The sequence below is a fragment of the Callospermophilus lateralis genome, chromosome 11, assembly GCF_048772815.1.
Source record: "Callospermophilus lateralis isolate mCalLat2 chromosome 11, mCalLat2.hap1, whole genome shotgun sequence".
Taxonomy (NCBI): domain Eukaryota; kingdom Metazoa; phylum Chordata; class Mammalia; order Rodentia; family Sciuridae; genus Callospermophilus; species Callospermophilus lateralis.
This window is the reverse complement of record NC_135315.1, coordinates 6,652,742-6,674,321: the sequence shown is the minus strand read 5'-3', so window position 1 is coordinate 6,674,321 and position 21,580 is coordinate 6,652,742. Positions and strand designations below refer to the sequence as shown.

General features: G+C 57.3%; 1 protein-coding gene across 1 annotated transcript; it reads left to right on the top strand.

Annotated features, from left to right (window-relative positions):
- Positions 1 to 2,397: 2,397 nt before the first annotated feature.
- Positions 2,398 to 10,928, top strand: LOC143642268 (CMRF35-like molecule 8). Its single transcript, XM_077110560.1, has 7 exons — positions 2,398 to 2,506; positions 2,957 to 3,014; positions 3,098 to 3,256; positions 6,112 to 6,206; positions 8,875 to 8,912; positions 9,256 to 9,363; positions 10,779 to 10,928. Exons 1-7 carry the CDS (start codon positions 2,398 to 2,400, stop codon positions 10,926 to 10,928), a joined length of 717 nt encoding a protein of 238 aa, XP_076966675.1.
- Positions 10,929 to 21,580: the final 10,652 nt, after the last annotated feature.

Below are 21,580 nucleotides of genomic sequence, written 5' to 3'. Positions count from 1 at the left end.
CAGGAGGGGAGGGGACAGGGGAGGAGGGGACAGGAGGGGAGGGGCAGGGGAGGTGGGGACAGGAGGGGAGGGGCAGGGGAGGTGGGGACAGGAGGGGAGGGGCAGGGGAGGTGGGGACAGGAGGGGAGGGGCAGGGAGGTAGGGGCAGGAGAGGAGGGACAGGGGAGGTGGGGACAGGAGAGGTGGGGACAGGAGAGGAGGGGACATGGGGAGGTAGGGGCAGGAGAGGAGGTGACAGGGGAGGTGGGGACAGGAGAGGTGGGGGACAGTGTTAGGACCGGACCAGGGACAGCATCCTGATGAAAGAGTGCTGGGGTTGACATTCATTACTAACTACTTAACATGTGCCAATTTTAGTGTTTTGTGTTTTCTAGAAAATCACATTCATCCAGGTTACACATTTATTTATAGAGAGTTTCTGTTCTGGAGAAGGGCACCAGGGATTGAACTCAGGGGCATGCTGACACTAAGCCACATCCCCAGCTCTATTTTGTGTTTTATTTAGAGACAGGGTCTCACTGAGTTGCTTAGCACCTTGCTTTTGCTGAGGCTGGCTTTGAACTTGAGATCCTCCTGCCTCAGCCTTCCGAGCCCCTGGGATTATAGGCACGTGCCATTGCACACGGCCTATAAATTCTACAGTCTCCTCTGGGCCCTTAACTCTCTCTGCCTGTGATTACTTCCTCTCTCCATTTCTCATTTGGACTAGACAGGGGTTACCTGGTTTGTGGGGTCACATCTTATGGAGCTCCTGTTTTCTTGGTCGAGGGCATTCAGCAGCAGCATTCCTGAGTGTCACTAACATGACCCACAGACAGTTGAAGCCAGGACGGCTCTTTCCCTCCTCCCTCCTTTGTTTCCTGGGGCTGGTGGAGCCTGGGCCTGGTGCATGCTGGGCAGCCTCTCCACTGACCCTGGCCCCATCCTAACATGATCTTCTGTTGAACCCCCCAGATGCCATGTCAGGTTGGCATGGTCACCCACCACTTTGCGGCTGGCATCTGAGGCTCAGAGAGGTCAGGCCCTGGCCCTGAGCACACAGAGATGCAGACTAGAGCTGAGGCCCAAGCCCGGGTTCACCTGAGGCCCCTGTGGCTTCACCTCGGCAGTTGCTACTGAGCTTCTCAGAGAGCGTTCCACCTGTGACAGTGTCACAAGGCCTTCTCTGCAGGGGGACCTCACCCCAGGCTGGGAGAGGGGGTCCTACTGGCCCTGGCAGAGGGATGCAGGGGCTACTGGGCAGCTGTGGGCAGCTGTGCTCTGAGGGTGCGGCCACAGTGGTCTCCCTGTGCCAGGCGCAGCAGGCACTGAAGGGACGAGGAGGAGGACGGGGTCCACAGGGCTGTGCACTCGGGGGTCCCACAGTCTCAGGTCGGGGCTGTGCACTCAGGGGTCCCACAGGCCAGGTCAGGCCTAAGGTCCTGAAGGCAAATGAAGAAAGCATCCAATCCCAGGAGAGAGCAAGCCACCCCAGTCCTGCCATCCCCCCGCCCATCTGGGCCTGTCCACAGTGTCCCCAGGGTGACAGGGAGGGGCACACGCAGATGCCCCTGGGCTGGAGCCTGGTGCAGGGTGGCCTGGTCCTCTGCCTGGAGGTGGGTTAGCTTCCTGGTGCTCACCTCACCCCAGCTTTGTGTCGGGGCCTTTGGGAAAATGCACCTGGAAATCTTGGGGACACAAAGGAGTTTCCTTGGAAATGAGGTCCCCAGAGCCGGCCCATCTGAGGTGAGGGAGGGGGAGAGGGTCCTGGGAGCTCTGTGCCCCTCGCTGTGTGCATCCTGTGCTGTCAGGAGTCCAGGGCTCTCATCCACATGGTCTGGGGACCCCGCTTCTGCCCTGGCTCACGTCCTGCTGGACCAGATCCACTCTGGCTATGTCTCAGCGTCTGAGACTCACAGGGCTGGGGGGCTGACCCAGGAGAGGGGGCTCAGGGTGTTTATGGCCCTGGGTTCTGGAAGCAGGAGGTCAGGTGGTGAGGGGGGACTGGGGAGAAGGGAGGGGCTGCTGTGTCAGCGTCTTGGGTGGAGGAGCAGAAGGGGCTGGTGGCCAGGGGTGAGTGGTGGGGAGGGGTCTGATGTGAGGCGAGGGAGGGTCTCCTGGAGGACCTGACCCAGACCCCCCTGGCCCTGGCCCATCTGTGAGGGCCTGGCCTCCAAGCTTGTGTTTTTCAGACTGTGTTCCTCTGAGTGGCCCCAGCAAGGTGACGGGCACCGTGGGAGGATCCCTGACCGTGCAGTGTCACTATGGCAAAGAATTCAAGGACAATGACAAACGGTGGTGCAAAAAATCACATGTATTTTGTACTGATATTGTGAAGACTAGAGGCTCAGGGGAAAGGTGCGGAGCGGCCGAGTGTCCATCAGTGACCACCCTGCAAACCTCAGCTTCACAGTGACCATGGAACGCCTCACCCTGGAGGACGCAGGCTCCTATGAGTGCCAGGTGGACACACCATGGTACGAAGGCTTTGACCCCTACTTCAAGGTTGAGGTGTCCGTGCAGCTAGGTGAGCCCATCCTACCAGCGCCTGGGCTGCCTGGACCTGGACACCTGGGTAAGAATCAGAAAGCAACAGCTGGAGCCTGGGAGGGAGTCCAAGGAGGGGAGCAGCCCACAGCTGCCCAGCCCTGAGGAGCTGCCTGTCAGGGAAGGAGGCGGAGCAGAGCCTGCAGGGGAGAGAGCCACAGCCCGCCCTGGGCCCTGGGGACAGGGACAGGCAGAGCTCTGTGTGGACACCCAGGGCAGAGCAGAGGGGCAGAAGGCCAGGATGGTGCAGTGGGCAGAGGCAGCACAGTGACAAGTGGTCTTTGCAGTTAGATATCCCTGCAGCCTGTGGCTGTGATGGGAGGGGGAAGAGACCAGGCGTGGGGAGGTGACCCCGGGGGTCTCAGGAGCCATGGCCCTCACAGCAGGAAGGAATTAGCCCTGCTGGGGGTGGTACCTGTGTCCTGTACAGGAATGTCCCTAGGGTCCTGGGGAGACTTTGGCCCTGGCCACGCCTGCCCCCTTCCTGAGTGAGCATTTGGCATGAAATCAGGCCCAAGGCATCCCCCAGTGGTGGGCGGGTTGCAGGACAGACCTCTGGGTGTCATTGTAGATTTGACACCAGCAACCTCAGGGACACTTACAAGTGTCACGGCAGCGAAGACCTTGACAACCACAAGCAGAGCCCAAGCTGCACTGTCTACCAGCCTGGCCACAGAGAGTGCCACCCCTGGTCCAGCAGCCAGGACCTCGACCATGGCCAGCGCCCAGGGTAAGTGTCCTGTCCCTGACTGGGATTTTCTCCACGGGGGGCTGTGTGGTCACTCAGGGGAGGGAGTTACACTCCTGCTGGCCCTTGGCCCAGGCCCAGGTTGGAAGCTGCAGTCTGTGTAACCTGGCTTGGGTCCACTGAGGCCACCACACTGGGACCTGCCCCAGGCTTCAAGAGAGGCTCAGACCAAGGAGGGGCTGGCAGAGGGGAGGCAAGTGTCCACCCATGAGGGCTGGGCTGTCCTGCGGGTGCCCAGAGCCCCACACGCTGTCCTCCGTGGCTCCTCACATGACCCCAACCTGCTCCCATGCTCATCTCACAGACTGCAAGGAGAGGTTGTGTCACTGTCACATGGGCACAGGTGTGGGGCTGGGCTGGGCCTGCGTGACCCCAGAGTCTGGGGCTCTCCCTTCTAATTTGAGTGGGTCTCTATCTGGGGGGTCATCAACCTCACAGAGAATCTGAGCACATCTGTGGATCCTCAGAGAAATGCAAGCAGGCACAGGCCATTTCTGGGGGTCATGGGCTCCCCACCTGACCTCACCTGGGGGGGGCAGTTGGCTCCTGGTGCTGACCACTGCAGTCCGTGCAGACCCACAGGTTAAGGGCTCTGACCCCAGGACCCCACACAAGACACCAGCTGCACTTTGGGGCAGCCCAGGTCCCAGCACTTCTGACAACTGGCTGCAAACGTGGGGCTCCCGTGGCCCCTGGTGTCCGTGATCCATAGACTCAGAGCTCTGCACAAAATACCTAAGATTACGGCTTCATCATGAAGGATATAGATCAGGATCCCCAAATGAGGGGACACGGGTGCGGTCTGGACGTCCCAAACAGAGTTCCAGGCCCTCTCTGGGTGGGATCAGGGACTCCCCGTGTCTGTCCCCAGAGCTCCTCCCGTCTCCCGTGTCCAGGTGTTCTCTGGGGTTTCAGGACAATGGGCTCCAGCCCCTCCCTCCCTAGAGGCCAGGGTCCCTGCGGCCTCTGCAACAACATGGTCTTTGGGGTGGGCAGCCCCCTCCTGTCACCTCACCTCTTAGCAGAGTCAGGTGTGGGCCACAGACAGCAGAGCTGCTCCTGTCGCTTGGGAAATTCCCAGGGTGACAGCCTCCCTCCCCAGACCCAGAGGCAGAGCAGAGGCAGAGGCAGAGGCCAGCCAGACTCCTGACCTCAAAACTCAGGCCTCTACATGCCGCTTCCAGAAGTGTATCCTGCAGAGGCCCAGGGGCAAGGAGCTCAGCTGTGTCACCAGGGTCTCAAGCTTCTGCAGTGTGTGTGTGTGTGTGTGTGTGTGTGTGTGTGTCTGTGTGTGTGTGTCTTGGGTTGGGGACATCTTTAAGAAAGATGCTAGGCAGAGTGTTTGCCTAGCATACAGGGAGGCCCTGGGTTCCATCCCGGGACCCCACATGCGAGTGTGTGCACACACACTTACACGTGAAGATTATGAGTGCAAGGTATGGAAGAAAGGCCTGAGCACATAAGGGTTTGAAGCTTGTATCTGAGTAAATCTGGAGGTAGATCTGCTGCTCTGTATCCTAGTGTGGGATGACAGAGCTACTGGGTGACTTATTACAGCCATGTTAGTGGTCACACAGGATAATGGGGGATGCCATGAAGAGGGGACGACTAAAGGACGTGTGGTCTACCATGCGATGGAATATTATGCAGCTGTACAAAAGAGTGAAGGGTTGGGATTTCTTTACACACTGACTAGGAAGGTTGCTAAGAGGCATTGTAAAGTAAAACCAGAATGGTGTTCATACTTTGCCTGCTTTTTGTGAAAAAGGAAGGGACACACACACACACACACACACACACACACACACCCTTGTTCTTTTTTTTCCACAATAACTTTATTTTATTTTTTCATTTATTTATTTATTATTAATGTGGTGCTGAGGATGGAACCCAGGGCCTCCTGTGTGCCAGGCAGGGCTCTAGCACTGAGCTACAAACCTGGCCCCAGCTTTGCTTCTTTTTGATGGTGCGGGTGGCACCAGACCTGGTGTGTGGCTGGAAGTGTCCCCCACTGTGCCCTGTCCCCTGTCTCCTAGCTCTGCACATTCTTGCAGGCTTGTCTGTGAACAGAGAGTCTCTGGGTCTCTGGGAAAGTTCTTAGGCACACCATGTGCACAAGTGCCAGGACTGGGGGACATGGGGGGTATAGATAGGGACATATGCTACCTTTTCTTTTTACTTATTTACTTTGGTAGTGGGAATTGAGCCCAGAGGCACTTTTCTTCTGTGATACATCCTCAGCCTTTTTAAATTTTGAGACACGGTCTTTCTAAGTTGCTAAGATTACGGCTTAGCAACTTAGAAAGACCTCCTGATGTAGCCTCCTGACTTGCTGGAATGATAGGTGTGCCCCTCTGGGTCCCACTGTGGTCTCCTTTTTTCTTTTTTTTTTTTTGGTACCAAGGATTGAACTCAGAACTCAGGGGCACTCTACCACTGAGCCACCTCCCCAGCCCTATTTTGTATTTTATTTAGAGACAGGGTCTCCCTGAGTAGCTCAGCACCTCACCTTTCTAAGGCTGGCTTTGAACTAGGGATCCTCCTGCCTCAGCCTCCCGACCTTGCCTGTCTTCTCTACCTTCTTTTAAAAAATTGACTTGGGTGGGCGCAGTGGCCCCCACCTGTAATCCCAGAGACTCAGGAGTCTGAGGCAGGAGGATCACAAGTTCAAAGCCAGCCCCAGCAACTGTGAGGCACTGAGCAGCTCAGGGAGACCCTGTGTCTAAATAACCACCAGGGAATGCGGCTCTGTGGTGGAGTGCCCCGAGGTTGTTCCCTGTACAGTGACAGAGCACCTGCCCGCGCAGTCCCCCACGTGGCCCTCCCGCCCTCCGCAGGCTGCCTGTGCTGCTCCTCCTGCTGTCCCTCCTGCTGCTCCTCCTGGTGGGCTCCTTGCTGCTGGTCTGGAGGAGGCTGCAGAAACGGGTCAAAGGTGAGTGACCCCCTGCTCCTCGGTGGCCCTGGGGGGAGGCCCTGACAGCCTCACCTGCAGCACTGCCCTGCTCCTCAGAATGGAGGTCAGCTGCACACGGGGCCAGCCCCCAGAGGACGTGCCCCTGGGAGTGGGGCTGCAGGCTGTGGGAGGGGGTCCTTCCTGTGCTGGGCCTGGGGTGTCCCTGGGACCCTGCTTCCTTGTTTAAACCCTTTGTACGACTCTTCCCCAATCCAGCCCCGGGACAGTCAGGGCCTCCACATTCGGCCCTGCCCCCCAGTCCCCCCGACTTCTCACACTCCAGAGGTCCCTCTTGTAACCAGCCTCGTGCCTCCTCCTGGGGTGGCTCAAGGCTCACTGAGGGCCTCGCCCGCCCCCACAGGGCTCCTTCCTTCTGGACTCCAAAGACTGCCCTTAGGTGCCCTCTGCCCAGGCCCTTTCCTCGGCCTCCTAAGAGGACCTGGGCCCCTCCTGGGCATTCCCCTGCACCTGGGCTAGAAGTAGACTGACGTCCCCCTGTCCCTGCCTGCGTCCCCCCAGCCAGGACGCACTTCCAGGTCAGGGAGCATGACTCCCAGGACACACTGCTGGATTCGTGTGTCGACAGCTGCAGTCACGACGGGGACCCCAGGACCCTCCCGCCATCCTGGTCTCGTCCTCCTCTGAGCTCAGACTGACAGGGGGACGTGTGGGGCCCCTGAGTCTGGCACTCAGGAAGTAGGTGCTCAATAAACACCAGCGGAGCAGACTAAATAGTCAGGGAGCAGAAGAACCCACAGAGGTGGCCTTCTTGTTCCTGGTGGGGGTCACCAGCCACCTGGGGAGCCAGCTTCTGCCTGGGGGTAGCGAGAGCCCCCAGGTCCTTCCTGTGCCCAGTTGGTGCTTCTGTGAGGGGGGGATTCTGAAGGCAGTCCCACCCCTGGGGACTGCAGTGAGGTTGGTGGGGCAGAGAGGGGTTACTTTGTTCCTCAGCTGCAGGGCCAGCAGGCAGCTGCTGTGGGGTCAAGGGGATACTGCCTCAGTCTACCTTGGGCTCTCCCGGGGGCCCCGGCCTGTGGGAAGAGGTCAGCCTCAGCACCTAGGCGGATCCCGGAAAGAGAATCACTTCCTCTTTCCCTCTGCTTTTTGGGGCAGTTTCCTGGTCCCTCCCAGGCAGCACCCCGGGAGGACACTGCCTGCCACGTGGGTTTCCCATCTGGTGGCTCAGTCCCTGGGGCCCAGCAGGCTCCCTGGTGCCCTTTCACCTAGAAAGGCTCCGGCTCCTCAAGCAGCTTCCTCCTCTTTAAAAAGAGGGTCACACGATGACTTTGGGACGTGAACAATGAACAGAAGCACAAAGAAGTGGGTAAATTCCCTGCAGAAAACCCACCGCCCAGAGAAGTCCAGCCACTACACTCAGGGCGGGTCCCGCCTTTTTTCTGGGCTGCAGATGCAGGGATGGTTTCTTAGAGAATCTGATTCATAGCAAGAATTATCTCTCTCAGACTCAGGATTTTCTGCACCTAACACACTGTACCGCTTCCCCGCTGTTAAACATTCTGGAAGCCGCGGCTGCACTGTTCACAGGATGGGCGTCTTGTATTTGTTGACTGCATCCTCAGGCGCAGGGGAAAGGCTCTCTGTTCAACCCCGGGCTCTCCTCCCTCCCTGGCTTTGCAAGTGCCCAGCCCACCCCTCCTGATGCTGCCTGGGCCGAGTCCCGCTGGCTCCTCTGCCGCCTGCACTGCACACCTCCGCGTCACCCACCCCAGCTCCTCGCCAGCTTCCTCTTGTCATCCACTCATTCACACGGAGCCATCCCTAGCACCTGCAGTGTGCCAGGCCTGTGCGGGCCCTGGGGACATCCTTGTGACAGTGCAGTCCTGGACAGCGGGCTCCTGCACACCTTCCTCCCTGGCATTGAGCTGAATCTTCCCCCCCCCCTTCTTTTCCTCCTTCCCCAGAGCTCCTGTCCCAGGTGTGGCGTGGAGCCCGCCCACGGTATTCAGAACAGACTGTGTTCATGTCCCCAAGCGCCCCAGTTGCTGCTCTCAGTTCCCCTGAGGACTTGGCGCATGCTAGCGTCTTGTGGACTTGTGTCTCCCAAGGTCTGGCTGCTGCCCTGTGACCCGGTGCTCCCTGCATGCAGGCAGTGGCTCTGGTGGCCTGGCTGTGGATTAGACCCTGTGTCACCTACTGCCGGCCAGCCCCCAGGCTGGGATTGAGAAGTCAGGGTGTATGTGGCTGCACTCAAAGGCAGGACCCTACAGCAACGTGGCAGGAGCCAGAACCAGGGTGGGACCGGCCTGAGCTGCCCCGCAGGCTGCCAGGCCTCCCAGCCGCAGGGAGGGCCCAGGCCCAGGGTTGGAGCCTCGCCCCAGCAACCTCTCTGGGTCTGACGCTGTCTGGGTGGGTCCCTGGTGCACACCCTGCCTCTCCTGCCTGTCTACCCCATGACGCCTGGTGAGCGGCTGTTGGGAACTGCCCTGCGCCTCTCCTCCAGCCGGGCCGTGTCCGCTGCCCACTGGCGCTGGTCACTCCTCCTCCCTGCGTGCCCGGGCACCCGCTTATTCCTCCAGCAGCACTGGTTCCCGCCAGCTCCAGGTCTGAGGGGAGAGGAGCCCAGGGCTTCTCCAGGGTCCCCAGCCTGGCTCACATGGGTCCCCCCCCCGCTCTCTCCCTGTCTCAGCTGGTGAGCGCTCAGAACTGTCCCAGAACCTCAGGCAGGTAAGGAAGGCCACCCCAGGAGGTGCATCCGGGTGGCTGGGCAGGGGCAGCATGGGGGACGTTGGGGCTGCAGCTGGACGGTCCCTGGGCCACAGATGGATGGGTCCAGAGGGAAGAGTGACTCCTGAGATCTGGTCATCCTTGTCATCCCAGGTTTGGGCCTGTCCCCAGGGGCCAGTGGAAGGGGGAGCAATGTTCCCCAGGGGGCGCTCTCTGCCCCGAGGGGAGGGTGCAGGAGCGAGCAGACCCAGGGAAGTTTGGGGCCCCCACCTGGAACTTGAGTGGAAGAGGGACAGAGGCGGGGTGTGGAGGTCTGTGGACACCTCCTCCTGGCCCCCCGCAGGCTGCTGGGCACAGTGAGCCCTACTACGCGAATCTGAAGCTGCAGACGTGGTCCCTGCAGGAAGAGCCAGTGCCCCCGAGGCAGGCGGAGGTGGAGTACAGCATGTTGGTAAGCCAGGTCCTGGGCCCTGGCAGGGCACCCTGGGCTGCCCCATGTGGGGTGGGCATGGGCAGAGAGGGCAGGAGGCTGGGGAGGGGCAGGTGCGGAATTTGCCCTTAGAGGAGGCTGGTGTTCGTGTGGCTGGGTGGGGTGTGGAAGGGCTATGATGATGGCCAGTGACGGTGGCCAGTGACGATGGCCTCAATAGTCAATAAGGTGCAGCGTTTATTAAGCTCCTACTGCATACCACACAGCCAGTGACAAAGCTCTTGACCTCTCCCTGGGTTGGTCCTGGTCATCTCTTGGATTCCCTTTGTCCATGACCTGAACAACCCTTAGGCACTGTCACCAACGGAGTGGGATAAACGGAATGGGTGGCCTCCCCAGGGTGTGACCCACATGCTGGTGGGGGACTTCAGGCAGAGACTGGGGGGAGATCTGAGCATCAGCCAGGGGCTGCCTGGGGAGGCCTCGGAGCCCAGCCCAGGCCTCAGTGGGTGGCACCGTCGCTGGTCTGCTCTGGGAAAGGGGCCCAGCTCTGTGTCCAGCCTGGGACCTGCCACCTGCAGGGGAATGGGGCTGCTCTGCTGTCCCCTCCTGCCTCCAGTTGTGCCCGCCCTGCCCTTTGTCAGCTGTCATGGGGGCGTGGCTGGGGCCTCTGAGCAGCTGGCAGTACCTAGTTACCCTGCATCAGGCCCGTCTCCTCCTCACCTGACATTCGCATGCCCACGGCCACATGCTGGGTCTGAGAGTAGCTGCAGCTTCGCTTGTCCCACGTGGTGACTAATGGTCTCAGCTGGCCAGGGACACAGCCTCACTCCTGCCAACTGCATGGGGACAAGTCAGGACCTTGCCCTGGCACAACAAGCTCAGGGTAGATCTGGGGATCCTGCCAGGCTCCACCAGGGGCCAGGGTTCTGCATGTGAGATTCCTGAGTCCTCATAAAGGGACCCACCCCTGCACTGTGGCCAGGATGTCCCATCAAAGGGAGCCAGGGGCATCTCAGGGGAGCCCACCAAGTCTGCAACCCTCTCAGGGCCTCAGGGTCTTTTTAAATTTTTTTGATATTTTTTTAGTTGTTGATGAACCTTTATTTAATTTACTTATTTATACGAGGTGCTGAGACTTGAACCCAGTGCCTTACACATGCCAGGCGAGCGCTCTGCCCCTGAGCCACCACCCGGCCCTCAGTGTCATTTTTGTAGAATGAATGGACGCACAGGGTCAGCACTGAGGGTCCCCGAGTCTGGGGTCCAGGGACTTCGTGCTTGGCATGAGCAGGTGGGGTGGACCAGGTGGGTGGGCAGGATCCCGCCATCAGCTCTGTAGGGAAAAGGAGGCCAGGACAGCGGGAGGCCTCCCCAGGGGAGCCTCCGGGGGCCCTCAGGTGTCCCCCGCCTCCTGAGCTGGGCTCTCTCTGCAGGCCTTTCCCCGGGAGGAGCCTCACTACAGCTCCGTGGTGTTCGACTCTCCGAGGCCGGACTCCAGCGCCAGCGGGGCGCCCTCCCAGAGGCCCCCCGAGGAGGTCCCAGAGTACAGAGTGATCAGGAAGCCCAGGGCTAAGGAGGGCTAAGCCCCCCTGTGCCCCAGTCTGCTGCCCTCCCTGGGGACCGCCAGGCAGCGAGCTCCCTGTGGGTTGTCCTCCCCACGCCATCAGCCCAGCTGGCTCCACGGAGGACAAACAGGAATGGGGTCCTCAGGGACAGAGGGAAGCCCCCTGTCTCTGTCCTCTTCCTCTGCTTCATTCCGCCCCTGTGTGTGGAGGATGCAGCTCCTGGTCCCCTGTGGCTCCAGGAATGACGCGGCTCACATAGGATGGCGCCTGCCACCCGCCTTGTAAGCCAGGGCTCCACAGCCAGGTGGGGACGGCGGGCAGGAGGTGGGCTGGCCAGAGGAGCCAGGAGAAGGCGGGCAGTGCTGGGGCCTGCGCAGGGGCCAGAGAGGCCACGGAACGTCCCCTCCCTTCCCAACCCACACCTAAGGAACAGTCGGAGGAGAAGAGCTGATGACGGCAGGTTCCTTGGACTCTACTGTCAACACAAGGCACAGAAATAAAGTCCCCCGCCCCAGAAAGGGGGACAAGAAAAAAAGTCACTTAAATGATGCCAGGCACCTGCCTGCAATGCCATCTCAAGGGTGTTCTTAGCTTTGAGCCCAGGCTGGCACCGAAGAGCTCTGAGGACGGAGGGCTTGGACACCCTGCGAGGCGTCCACTGCTGGGACCACAGCAGGGTCTTCTTGCTGGGGAGATTCGTAAGGAAGGTAACTGGGCGGGGCGCAGCCTGCGGGCCCACCTTGTCCCCGTCTGTGTGACTCCTTGGTGACTTTCCTGAGGTTCATCTTCTGCCTCCAGCAAGTGACAGTGGAGAGCAAGGGGTGTCCTGCCTCAACCCCACGTGAAGCTGACATGACCGCCAGATGGCACCTTGGCCAGCTGTCTTCCGGGTGCGCCTTCTGCTTCCTGAGGACTCTTCAAGGGCTGGGGTCCTGGGCTGCTCCCGCGGCATCGGCTTTAGATTTTGAGTGGCTCGTGATTGCGCCTGAACCATCCCAGACACTGTCTCTTCTTAGACTAAGGCTCTGAGCTGCAGCAGGGGACACACACACACACACACACTATGGCAGTGCACACATGGCCATAGCCAGTCCTGCTGGGCTGGGGAGGGGCTGGGTCAGCACGGGGCCCGTGGTGCCGCTCACAGAGCCCTGGGACGCCCTTGCCCTGTCCTGCCTGGGCCTGAGTCACCAGGTGTGGGGCGCACAGCCATGGGTGCTGGCTCTGCAGACAGGACCCGTTCCCCTGAGGAGAGGTGGGGAAGCCACAGCCAAATTAACAGGGGACTGGGCCCCAAGAAGGGCAGGTACAAGTTCAGAGCCCTGGGTGACCACACTTGGGCTGTAAAGTGGGAGTGGGAGTGGGAGGCCCCTGCTCCCTGTGGGGGGGCACTCGTCTCTGGGGAAATCCCAGGCCCCCACCCTACAGCCAAGCACAGCCCCCAAAGCCACGGTCCCCATGTCCCCTCCTCTATTTCCCCATACACCTCACCGTCTCTCCACGGCCTGGACAGACCGAGGGCAGCTGCCACGCTTTCATCCCAGAGCATTTGTGGACAGTGTGCTCTATGCCAACCGGTAGGCGGGGCCCTGGGGACACGGGGACATGTGTGACACAGCCCCAGCCCTTGATGAACTTTTAGGCTTAGAAGGATGAGGACCTGACCTTCTTCACTCACCTCCCGTTGGGGGCTGGGCAGGGGAGGGAGGCCTCTGCAGGCAGCTGTCCCCATTCCCAGGGACAGGAAGGGGCGATGCTGGCTGAGCACTCATCCGGTCCAGGGAAAGGCGAGCGGGCGTTGAAACTTAAGCCACAGAGGCCAGGGGTGAAGTATGGTGGCCCGTACGGGGAGCTCCAGGACGCTTGGGAGTAAGTGACAAGGTAAAATGCTCGTCCCTGAGGATGGGTGACCATTTCAAGAAACAGTGTGTTCTTGTTTCGTTTTGTTTCGTTTTTCTTTTGTTTTTAAGCTGCCTGTCCCTAGAAATAAATAGGACGGGAGAAAAGCTGATCGCCCCTGAGGAACAGATAGGGCGAGAGAACGGATGGACATTTCAAGAAAATAGAAAAATTGATGCAATGTGTTTTTGTTTCATTTTGTTTCGGTTTTGTTTTGTGTTATCTTAGTGGGTGTTGTTATTTTTGTTACAGAAATATGGGATCAGAAGTTAGTAAGAACCAAACCGAGAGGATGTTAAGTAAATTGCTAAAGGAAGGAGGCACCCTGGTAAAACCAAGAACAGTCAGGGCATATGTTGATACAATACAAAAAAATAGCCCACGGTTGTTTAAGGAGGGGTTGTTAAGTATATCACAATGGTACCAACCTAAGCCAGGAGGCTGACGATTTGAGGTCAGACCATCCAATGACGGGTAAGGACCATATGTAGTATTGAACAACCTAAAACAGGCATGGTCCCTAAACCACATACTTGTTGTTTAATTAAACAAAAGAGGGGAGATGTTGGGGACCGCAAATCAAGTCAAGATGGTGCCTGGCAGTTTGTCAGGAGAGTGGTTTGTGAGGCAACGCCACCGAGCCATTAAGAGGGTAGGGATTCCTTATTGGCTGATTGCTGTATCTGGATGATGCTAATTGAGTCAAGCTGTGTGTAATCAGTTGGGTATATATACCTCTGCTGTCCCGCAATAAAGCGGCTCCCGCTACCTTGGGTGCCCGCTACCCTGAGTTCCTGCTGAGTTTCCCTGCAATAAAGTGGTTCCCGCTTCAACCTTTAAGTTGCTTGTCACCTCCCGGTTATTTTGCCCAGACGGACTGCGGCAGTGAAGGCTGCAGGAGGCCGAGGTGCCCTCTCCTCTGTCCTCTGGGCTGGAGCCAAGCAGCCAAAGGACCATGTGGAACAGCAGTTTGTTCAGCTTCCCCAGGAAAAGCACCTGCCCCACTGGGGTCAGGAAATCTGTGCCCAGTTGTGAATTTTGGTGGTGCCATCTCTACGAATTACTGCTTGTCCTTGGGTGCTGTGTGTGTGTGTGTGTGTGTGTGTGTGTGTGTGGCCACAGGAAGTCTTCAGAGAGAGGAGTGTGAAAGCTGTTAGGTGCAGGGCAGGCTGAACAAACGTTAGCTGCAGGGTAACCCTGCACCCAACCCTCCTCCGTCTGGTCCTGTACCACCTGTTTGCATCAAGTCTGGACACTCAACCCCACTCCAGGCTGAACATCAACCCCCACCCTCTGGTGCAACGGAAACCCACACTGACTGACCCCTGCCCCCTCTGCTGAAGGCAGAAGATGACACTACGGCATGACCCAATCACTGTACCCAACAAGGCAGCTTGCAGACCCAGAGGCCCCATTAGACTTGGGCTATAAAATCTCCCTCCTGCTGGCCCCTCTCTCTTGCTCTTGCTCTCTCTTCTCTTGCTTTCGCTCTCCCTCTCCCTCTCTCCTCTCCTCTTCTCTCTCTCTCTCACTTTTCTCTCCCTCCCCTCTCTCTCTGCTCTCCCCCCTCTTTCTTCTCTCTTTCCCCACTCTTTCTCTCTCTCTCTCTCTCTTGGTCGCTCAGAGTGTTGTGGTCACTTTCCTTTCAAATCTGTCAGAATCAAAATGAAGTCACTTAAGTCAGACTCTATAACAAGGGAGTCCAGAGGCCACTGTCCCAGTCTGTTGTCTGTTGCTATGACAGAATACCCGAGACTGAGAAATTTACAGAAAGAAGGTTTATCTGGCTCAAGATTCTGAAAGCTGGAAAATTTAGAGCTGAGCAGCTGCATTTGGTGAAGGCCTTACAGGTAGGGGGCTCTCTGCAGGGTCTGGAGGTCACATGGCCATGGCATCACATAAGGAGAGGGACTGCCATGTTAGGCAGCGAGGAACAATAGGTTTGGCTGGGCTTTCCCAGAGATAAGAGTCTTTTTTTTTTTTTTATGTTTTATTTAGAGACAGGGTCTTGCTAAGTTGCTTAGGGCCTCACTAAATTGCTGAGGCTGACCTTGAACTTGTGATCCTCCTGCCTCAGCCTCCTGAGCTGCTGACATTATAGGCATGCACCACTGCTCTGGGCAAGAGACCCATTCATTCTCTCTCTCTCTCTCTCTCTCGATATTGGGGATTGAACTCAGGGGCACTTGACCACTGAGCCCCATCCCCAGCCCTATTTTATATTTTATTTAGAGACAGGGTCTCACTGAGTTGCTCAGTGTCTCGCCATTGCTGAGGCTGGCTTTGAACTCACGATTCTCCTGCCTCAGCCTCCGGAGTCACTGGGACGACAGGCATGCATCACTGTGCCCGGCTGAGACCCATTCTTGAGGCAGCCTATTTAGCCCATGGATCACCTCTTCTAAGCCCCACCTGGACTGCACAACGGGGGTAAATTCCGACAGCATCTGGTGGGGTCATTCACACCAGGCCTCTCTGAAGGGGTCCCCACATACATTTGCCTGGTAATGAGAGAGATCAGAAGAGACTCTGCCAAACCACAACTTGCATAAAAGTCACGACAGCCTTGCATAGGGAACCACAACTTGCCCAAGGCCACCCCTGCAGGGGCGGATGACGTCTGCCCAGAACCTGCCGGCCACCCCGCGCTGCGTGCCGCCGGGCTTGCCTTGGCCCCTGCAGCTCAGGAGGATGGTCCTGCACTGTCACCTCCATCATTTTACCTTTGAAGGGCCTTGCCTTCCTCTGCCCTCTGGTGCTCCTGGGCCCCACGCTTCCCATAGCACATGCTTCCCCTCTGCTGTCCCCTATCAGTCCCCGAAACTCTTCTTTACAAAGCCTTTCTCTTCTGCTCATTTGAGATTGTCAGAAGGATGTGTTTTTCTTTTTGGGGGGTAGGGGGTGCCAGGGTTTGAACTCAGGCACTCCACCTCTGAGCCCCAGCCCTATTCTTCATTTTATTCAGACACAGGGTCTCACTGAGTTCCTTAGTGCCTCGCCATTGCTGAGGCTGGCTTTGAACTCACCATCCTCCTGCCTCAGCCTCCCGAGCCTCTGGGATCCCAGGCGTGGCCACGGCGCCCAGCAGGAGGGATGTCTTCACACCACACTAGCAGGGACCCCAGGAGGATGGGATTTGGAGTGTCCTGACTCACCTGGGCTGCGGGCCAAGGGTCCCCGGGTGCTATTGCCGTTGACAGCACAAGGAGCCCCAGGGATGCCCCTGCCGTACTCCCTGGAACCTGTGGGCACATTTTATGAGGCAAAAAGGACTTTACGCCTGCAACGGCAACTGGATCTTGAGAGGCGGGTTTTCCTGGGTTTTCTCCCTTCCAACACGAGCGTGGCGAGGGCATGCAGGCCACAGCAGCTACCTTCCCGCGTCACTTAACAGGGCGGACACGTCCTGAGGCCACCACGTCCATCTGAACAGTCATGGGCGCTCACACAGACCGAACCGGCACAGTGGCTGCACTGTGTGACGAGATATGGTGTCCCAGATACGGAGTCGCCTGCTGCTCCTGTGGCTCGCGGTCCTATGGAGCCGTGTGAGGCTGCTGCCCGCACGGGGTGGCGTATTCGCCCACAGCCAACGCTAGGGTTCTTTATAAGTAGAAGGTGGCAAGAGGCAGAGCACACGCCTGCAGCAGCCCATGCCACGTGTCACCACCCCCAAGCACCTGGGCTGTGCGTGGCCACCTGCTGTAGCTACTTCCATACAGCAGGCTCGGTAGCGCCAGCGTCACCACAAACACCAGTCCAGTGCTTTGCCACCACCTCTGACACCTGCACTGTCTCTAGGGGGTGGGGACTTTCCGGCTCCGTAGTAGTCTTTTAGGAGCACTGTGGGACCTGTGGCCCCCCATGGACCAGGATGTGGCCGTGTGGCCTATGACAGCGTTTAGTCACTTTGCGGAGACACAGCTGCACACACAGAGGTGGCCTGCCCACATGTGCTCCCTGCGCCACGTGGATCCCCTTCTCCCCTCCCCCAGCCTTCCTGTGCCCTGGGGTCCTCACGTCACAGCAATCTCAGATATTGTTTGCTGTCCCCCTGTTAATGCTGGGGAACATTCCGTCACCTTCCTTTACTTGAATGTGCAATAAAATACACAGACACATCGGCCATGATCAGGTAGGGCTGAAGGACAGAGTCCAAGGGGCCCGAGAGGCTGCACTGTCTTTGGATGGATGCTGCAGACCCTAGTCTGAATCCCACCTGCTCGTCACCCTCCACCTGTAAAAGTAGCTCACTAACCTATGACAAGGGGACGCAAGGTCTTGATAAGTGTGTGGGATGATAAAAATCTAAGTCCCAGAGGACAACCTGCACACACGAAGAGGTATTTAGACTCTGACTCTGGATGACTTCATGTCAGAGAGACGTTAATTCTCCCAAATTGATCAGTACATTCAAAGCCATCCCAATAAAAACTCCAGCCACTTTTTTTTTGGGGGGATGGACCTAAAACTTACTTTAAAATTCATTCAGCTGGATAAAGGCGCATGAATACCTAATCCTTCCCTTCAAAGGAGTAAAGCAAAGGACTTGTCGTGCTCGATGTTAAGACACACCACGAAGCCACAGTGATTAAGATGGTGTGGGGGACCAGCCCAGGATCAGACAGACCCACAGAGAACGGCGGATGAGGGCTGGGCCACGGGGCTCCGTCTGCTGGAGTGCTGGACGTCAGCCCTGCAGCTCCTGCCTGTCCTGGACCTGTATTGCAGTTAGTTCTATTCGGGGACTTAAATGATCACGGTGACCCCACGCGTCATCAGAGAGGGGACGAGTGCTCAGTGGATGGACACGCACACAAAGACCCCAGATCAAAGCAACGACTTGTGACAGTGGGGGACTGTTTTGAGGCGCTGGCTGATGTCCTTCCAGGCCTCCGGCCCTCCTCGCTGGGGGACCAGGAGAGGCGGTAAGAAGCAGAGCAGAGAGCCCCAGGGTTGGCGTGGAGTTCAAAGGCTTCCGGCCTCCGTCGGGGGGGAAGGAAGGTGCAGGCCGACTTGAGGGAGCAGCGAGGAGCGGGCACCTCCAGCCTCTGGTGGGGACAGGTGGCCTGGACAGGGCAGGGAAGGGGCTGGTGGCCTTGCAGCCCAGGCAGGGCGTGGAGGAGCCCAGGGAACCAGCCTGGGCACTTGTGCTGCCAGATACGAGGGGCACTTGCCCCAGGGGGCATCAGCCCTGGAAATGGCCAGTACCAGCCGAGAGGGGCCTTGAGTCTGCGACACGGTGCAGGGCGCCCCCCACAGTGAGGACAGCTGATACGGTCACTTTTGATACATTGGGATAAGACAAAATATAACGCAAAACTGAGTTCAGTAGCTTCGTTTCCCGCCTTCCTTTCTGAACGAGCTGAGTTTCATTCATAAAATTCAGAATGCTGTAGCAGTGCGGAGAGGTGGCCTTCTTTATTTTACAGAAGGGCCACCAGGGAAATAACAAAAGCCTCTCCGATAGGTAAGAGAAAATCTGAAAGTTGAATCTAGTACCCCGGATCTTAGGGTCTATAAAAAAACTCATTTTCCTTTTTTTGGGAGGGGGTATACTAGGATTGGGCCCAGGGGCACTTAACCATTGAGCCAATCCCACCCCATTTTGAGTTAGGGTCTTGCTAAGTTGCTTAGGACCTCACTGAGTTGCTAAGGCTGGCCTCCAATTTGCAGTCCTCCTGCCTCGGCCTCCCAGGTTGCTGGGATTACAGGCATGCCCCACCACACCTGGCAAACTCCTACTCTGAAACAATTTTAAGCTTCAGGAAACATGGTGAAAACAGAACAAAGAGCTCCCGTGTATCTTTTATGCAGAGCCACCCATCCTAGAAGACACTTTTCCTCTTTGTTGTTATTTGCATCTGTACACTTCCCCCGATGGCTTGAGAGTGACCACGGAAGGACCTTGCCTTGTGTGTTTTATGACCCAGGTGCCCCCTTACCATGCTGACCTGCTGGGCATAGAGGCCAACACGGCTAGCGCTGCAGGATTAGATGGCGTCAGGGTGACTGTCAGTGACTTCCACTGCTCTGAGGACAGGGAGGTGTCTCCAAAGTCACCTGAGTCCCTCAGCCGAGCTGGGCTGACGGCCCGGGGAGCAGGAATGGCTGTTCCCTTGTTTTCCCGTCCTGAGCTCCAGCAGCTCCATGGCCAGCCCCACTGTGGTCTGTAGGTCCAGCTCCCCCTGAGGCCACACCTAGGGATCCGGCAGTCGGGCGTTGCCCCCTGGTGGCCACATCTGGAGCCACAGGCCCAGGACCTGAGCCTGAGGCATTTGCTCCAGGGGTCGGGGAAGGCCCAGGGACTGCCCAGGGCTTGACCTTGGAGGCCAAGGCTAGCCCTCCAGGGCTCTGCTGTCCCTCCAGGAGGCCACTGTGCTCAGAGCTGCGCTCCTGCGACCTCAAGCCTCCCTGTTCAGGTCCAGTTCCTTTTCCCAGATCCTTGAATCTGACCCTCTGAACTCTGCCCTTTGACCTACAAACCTGGGTCATCTGCTGCAGCAGGACCCCAACATACTCCTGGAAACCCAGGCGGAAGGCGACACCCGGGGTCCCAGCGTCCCAGGAAGGAGAGTGAAGGGGAGCTGGAGGCCCACCCCTCAGGGCTGTGGAGAGGAATGTGGACACACTAGCAGGCCCTGCGCCCTCGGGTGTCCTCTCTGCAGATCACCTCCCGCCCTCCTCTCCTTCCTTCTCCCACTAACAGTATCTGTGGACTTCCAGAGAGAGGAGCCCAGGGCCATTGGGAAGACGGATCATAAATGACCAGAGTCCAGTTTCCATGATCAGAATTGGGGGAGCAGGGGAGGGACAGACACCCCACTCTGGTGGAGGCCAGTCCATGTCAGGGCGGCTTCCGGAAAATGACGGGCACGATGCCGGAGTCTTGGGAGAGAAGCTGGAGGAGCCAGGCGACAGGGGACAGGGCAGGCCCGAGAGGGGCGAGGGGGCCTGGGGGCAGCAGGTCTTCATCCTTGAGCAAGAGGGAGGGCCAGGTGCTGAGAGAGAGGCTGGCAGGCAAAGCCCCGTCAGGGACAACTGGGCGACACCAGGCCTAGATTTATTGTGTAGACAGTTGGGGAGCATTGGGAGTCTAATTTAATTTTATTTTTTCATCTGTTCTTTGATCCACAGGACAGTGGAGGGCATCCTGATGTAGTATACACACTGAGTGCAAGGTCTTCTACTTAGGATCCCGTTCCCGTGGTTGTTCATGGAGTAGTTTCCCTGGTGGTGGGTTCATATGTCAATATGGGAAAGTTACGTCAGTTCATTCCACTGTCTCTCCTGCTCGCATCCCCTCCCTTCCCCTCACTCCCCTTTGTCTGATCCACTGAACTTCTATTCTTCTCTCCCCACCTTATTCCGTGTTAGCGTCTGCATATCAGAGAGAACATTGGCCTTTGGTTTGCTGGGACTGGCCTATTTCACTTAGCATCATAGTCTCCAGATCCACCCATTTACCAGCAAAAGTCATAAAGCCATTTCTTTTTATGGCTGAGTAATATTCCACTGTGTATATGATACGGGTCTTGAAATCAGGATCGGGTCCTCATTCCCTTGGTGCTGAAGACGAAACACCCTAGAAATGCCAAGGCACATGTAGAAAGCAAGTTTTATTTAAGAGAGAGACAGAGACAGACTCTTCTAGAGAGAAAGGGACCCAGAGCTGGGAATCAGCAGGAGTGGGTGTGTCTTGCCTTTCTGTAGACCCCAGGTTCTCCCTCCCTTCCCACCCCCTATGTTCCTAAGGGCAGGAAAAGAGCCTGGGGGTCATCATAGCACCTCCCTGTGTGGGAGGGCAGTTCCCCCGAGGTGTTAGAAACCCATTTCCTTTTCTTTGAGAATTGGCCAATTAGCCCTCATCCTGTCTAGGCTGACCACCTGTCCTCCACCTGTCTCATAGACTTACCTCATTTTCTCTATCCTCCATCTGCTGAAGGGCAGCTAGGATGGTTCCATAGGTTAGATATTGGGAATAGAAGGGTCTTTTTAATATAAAAACTATAGAATATCTATTTGTTGTAGAAAAAAATTTAAATATAGGCAAACATTTAAAAAAATAATTCCAAATGTCTTTTCTTATAAAATATGGATTAAAGAACATGCCCTCTCTGGTCGTTTTTGAGTGTTGGGGATCAAACCCAGGGCCTCCCCCAGGCTGGGTAAGCACTCCACAACTGTGCACACCCCCAGCCCCCGGGTGATTTTTATAAAACCTATAATTTGGGCTGGGGCTGTAGCTCAGTGGTACAGTGCCCGCCTCGCACATGTGAGGCACTGACTCGATCCTCAGCACCACATAAAAATAAAGATACTTTTTAAAATCCTTTTTAAAAAAAGCTATAATTCACACACAATGAAACTCAGCCTCCTGAAGTGTGCAGTTCCGTGGCTCTTAGAAGAACCCAAGATCCTGGGGCCACCACTGATTTCAGCACATTTTCATCCTCCCACCAAACCCCATACCCAGCACGTGCGGCCCATCCCCTGCCCCAGGCCTGGCGACCCCCACCTGCTTGCCGTCCCTGCAGCTGGCTCACCCCCAACACCTCACAAAGATGGAATCATCTGCTCCCTCCACTCACCGTCTGTCCTGGAGGCTTCCCGGGTTCTAGTGGCATCGGGGCCTCATCCCTTGTTACATTCTGTTAGATAGTAGCTAGCAATGAGCAGTGACTGGGGGACAAGGTCACAAGTGTTCTGTAAATGGTTTTAGGGTCTTCTTTAAACTACTTTCAAAGTGGATGAGAAAGCAAAGGGTGGTG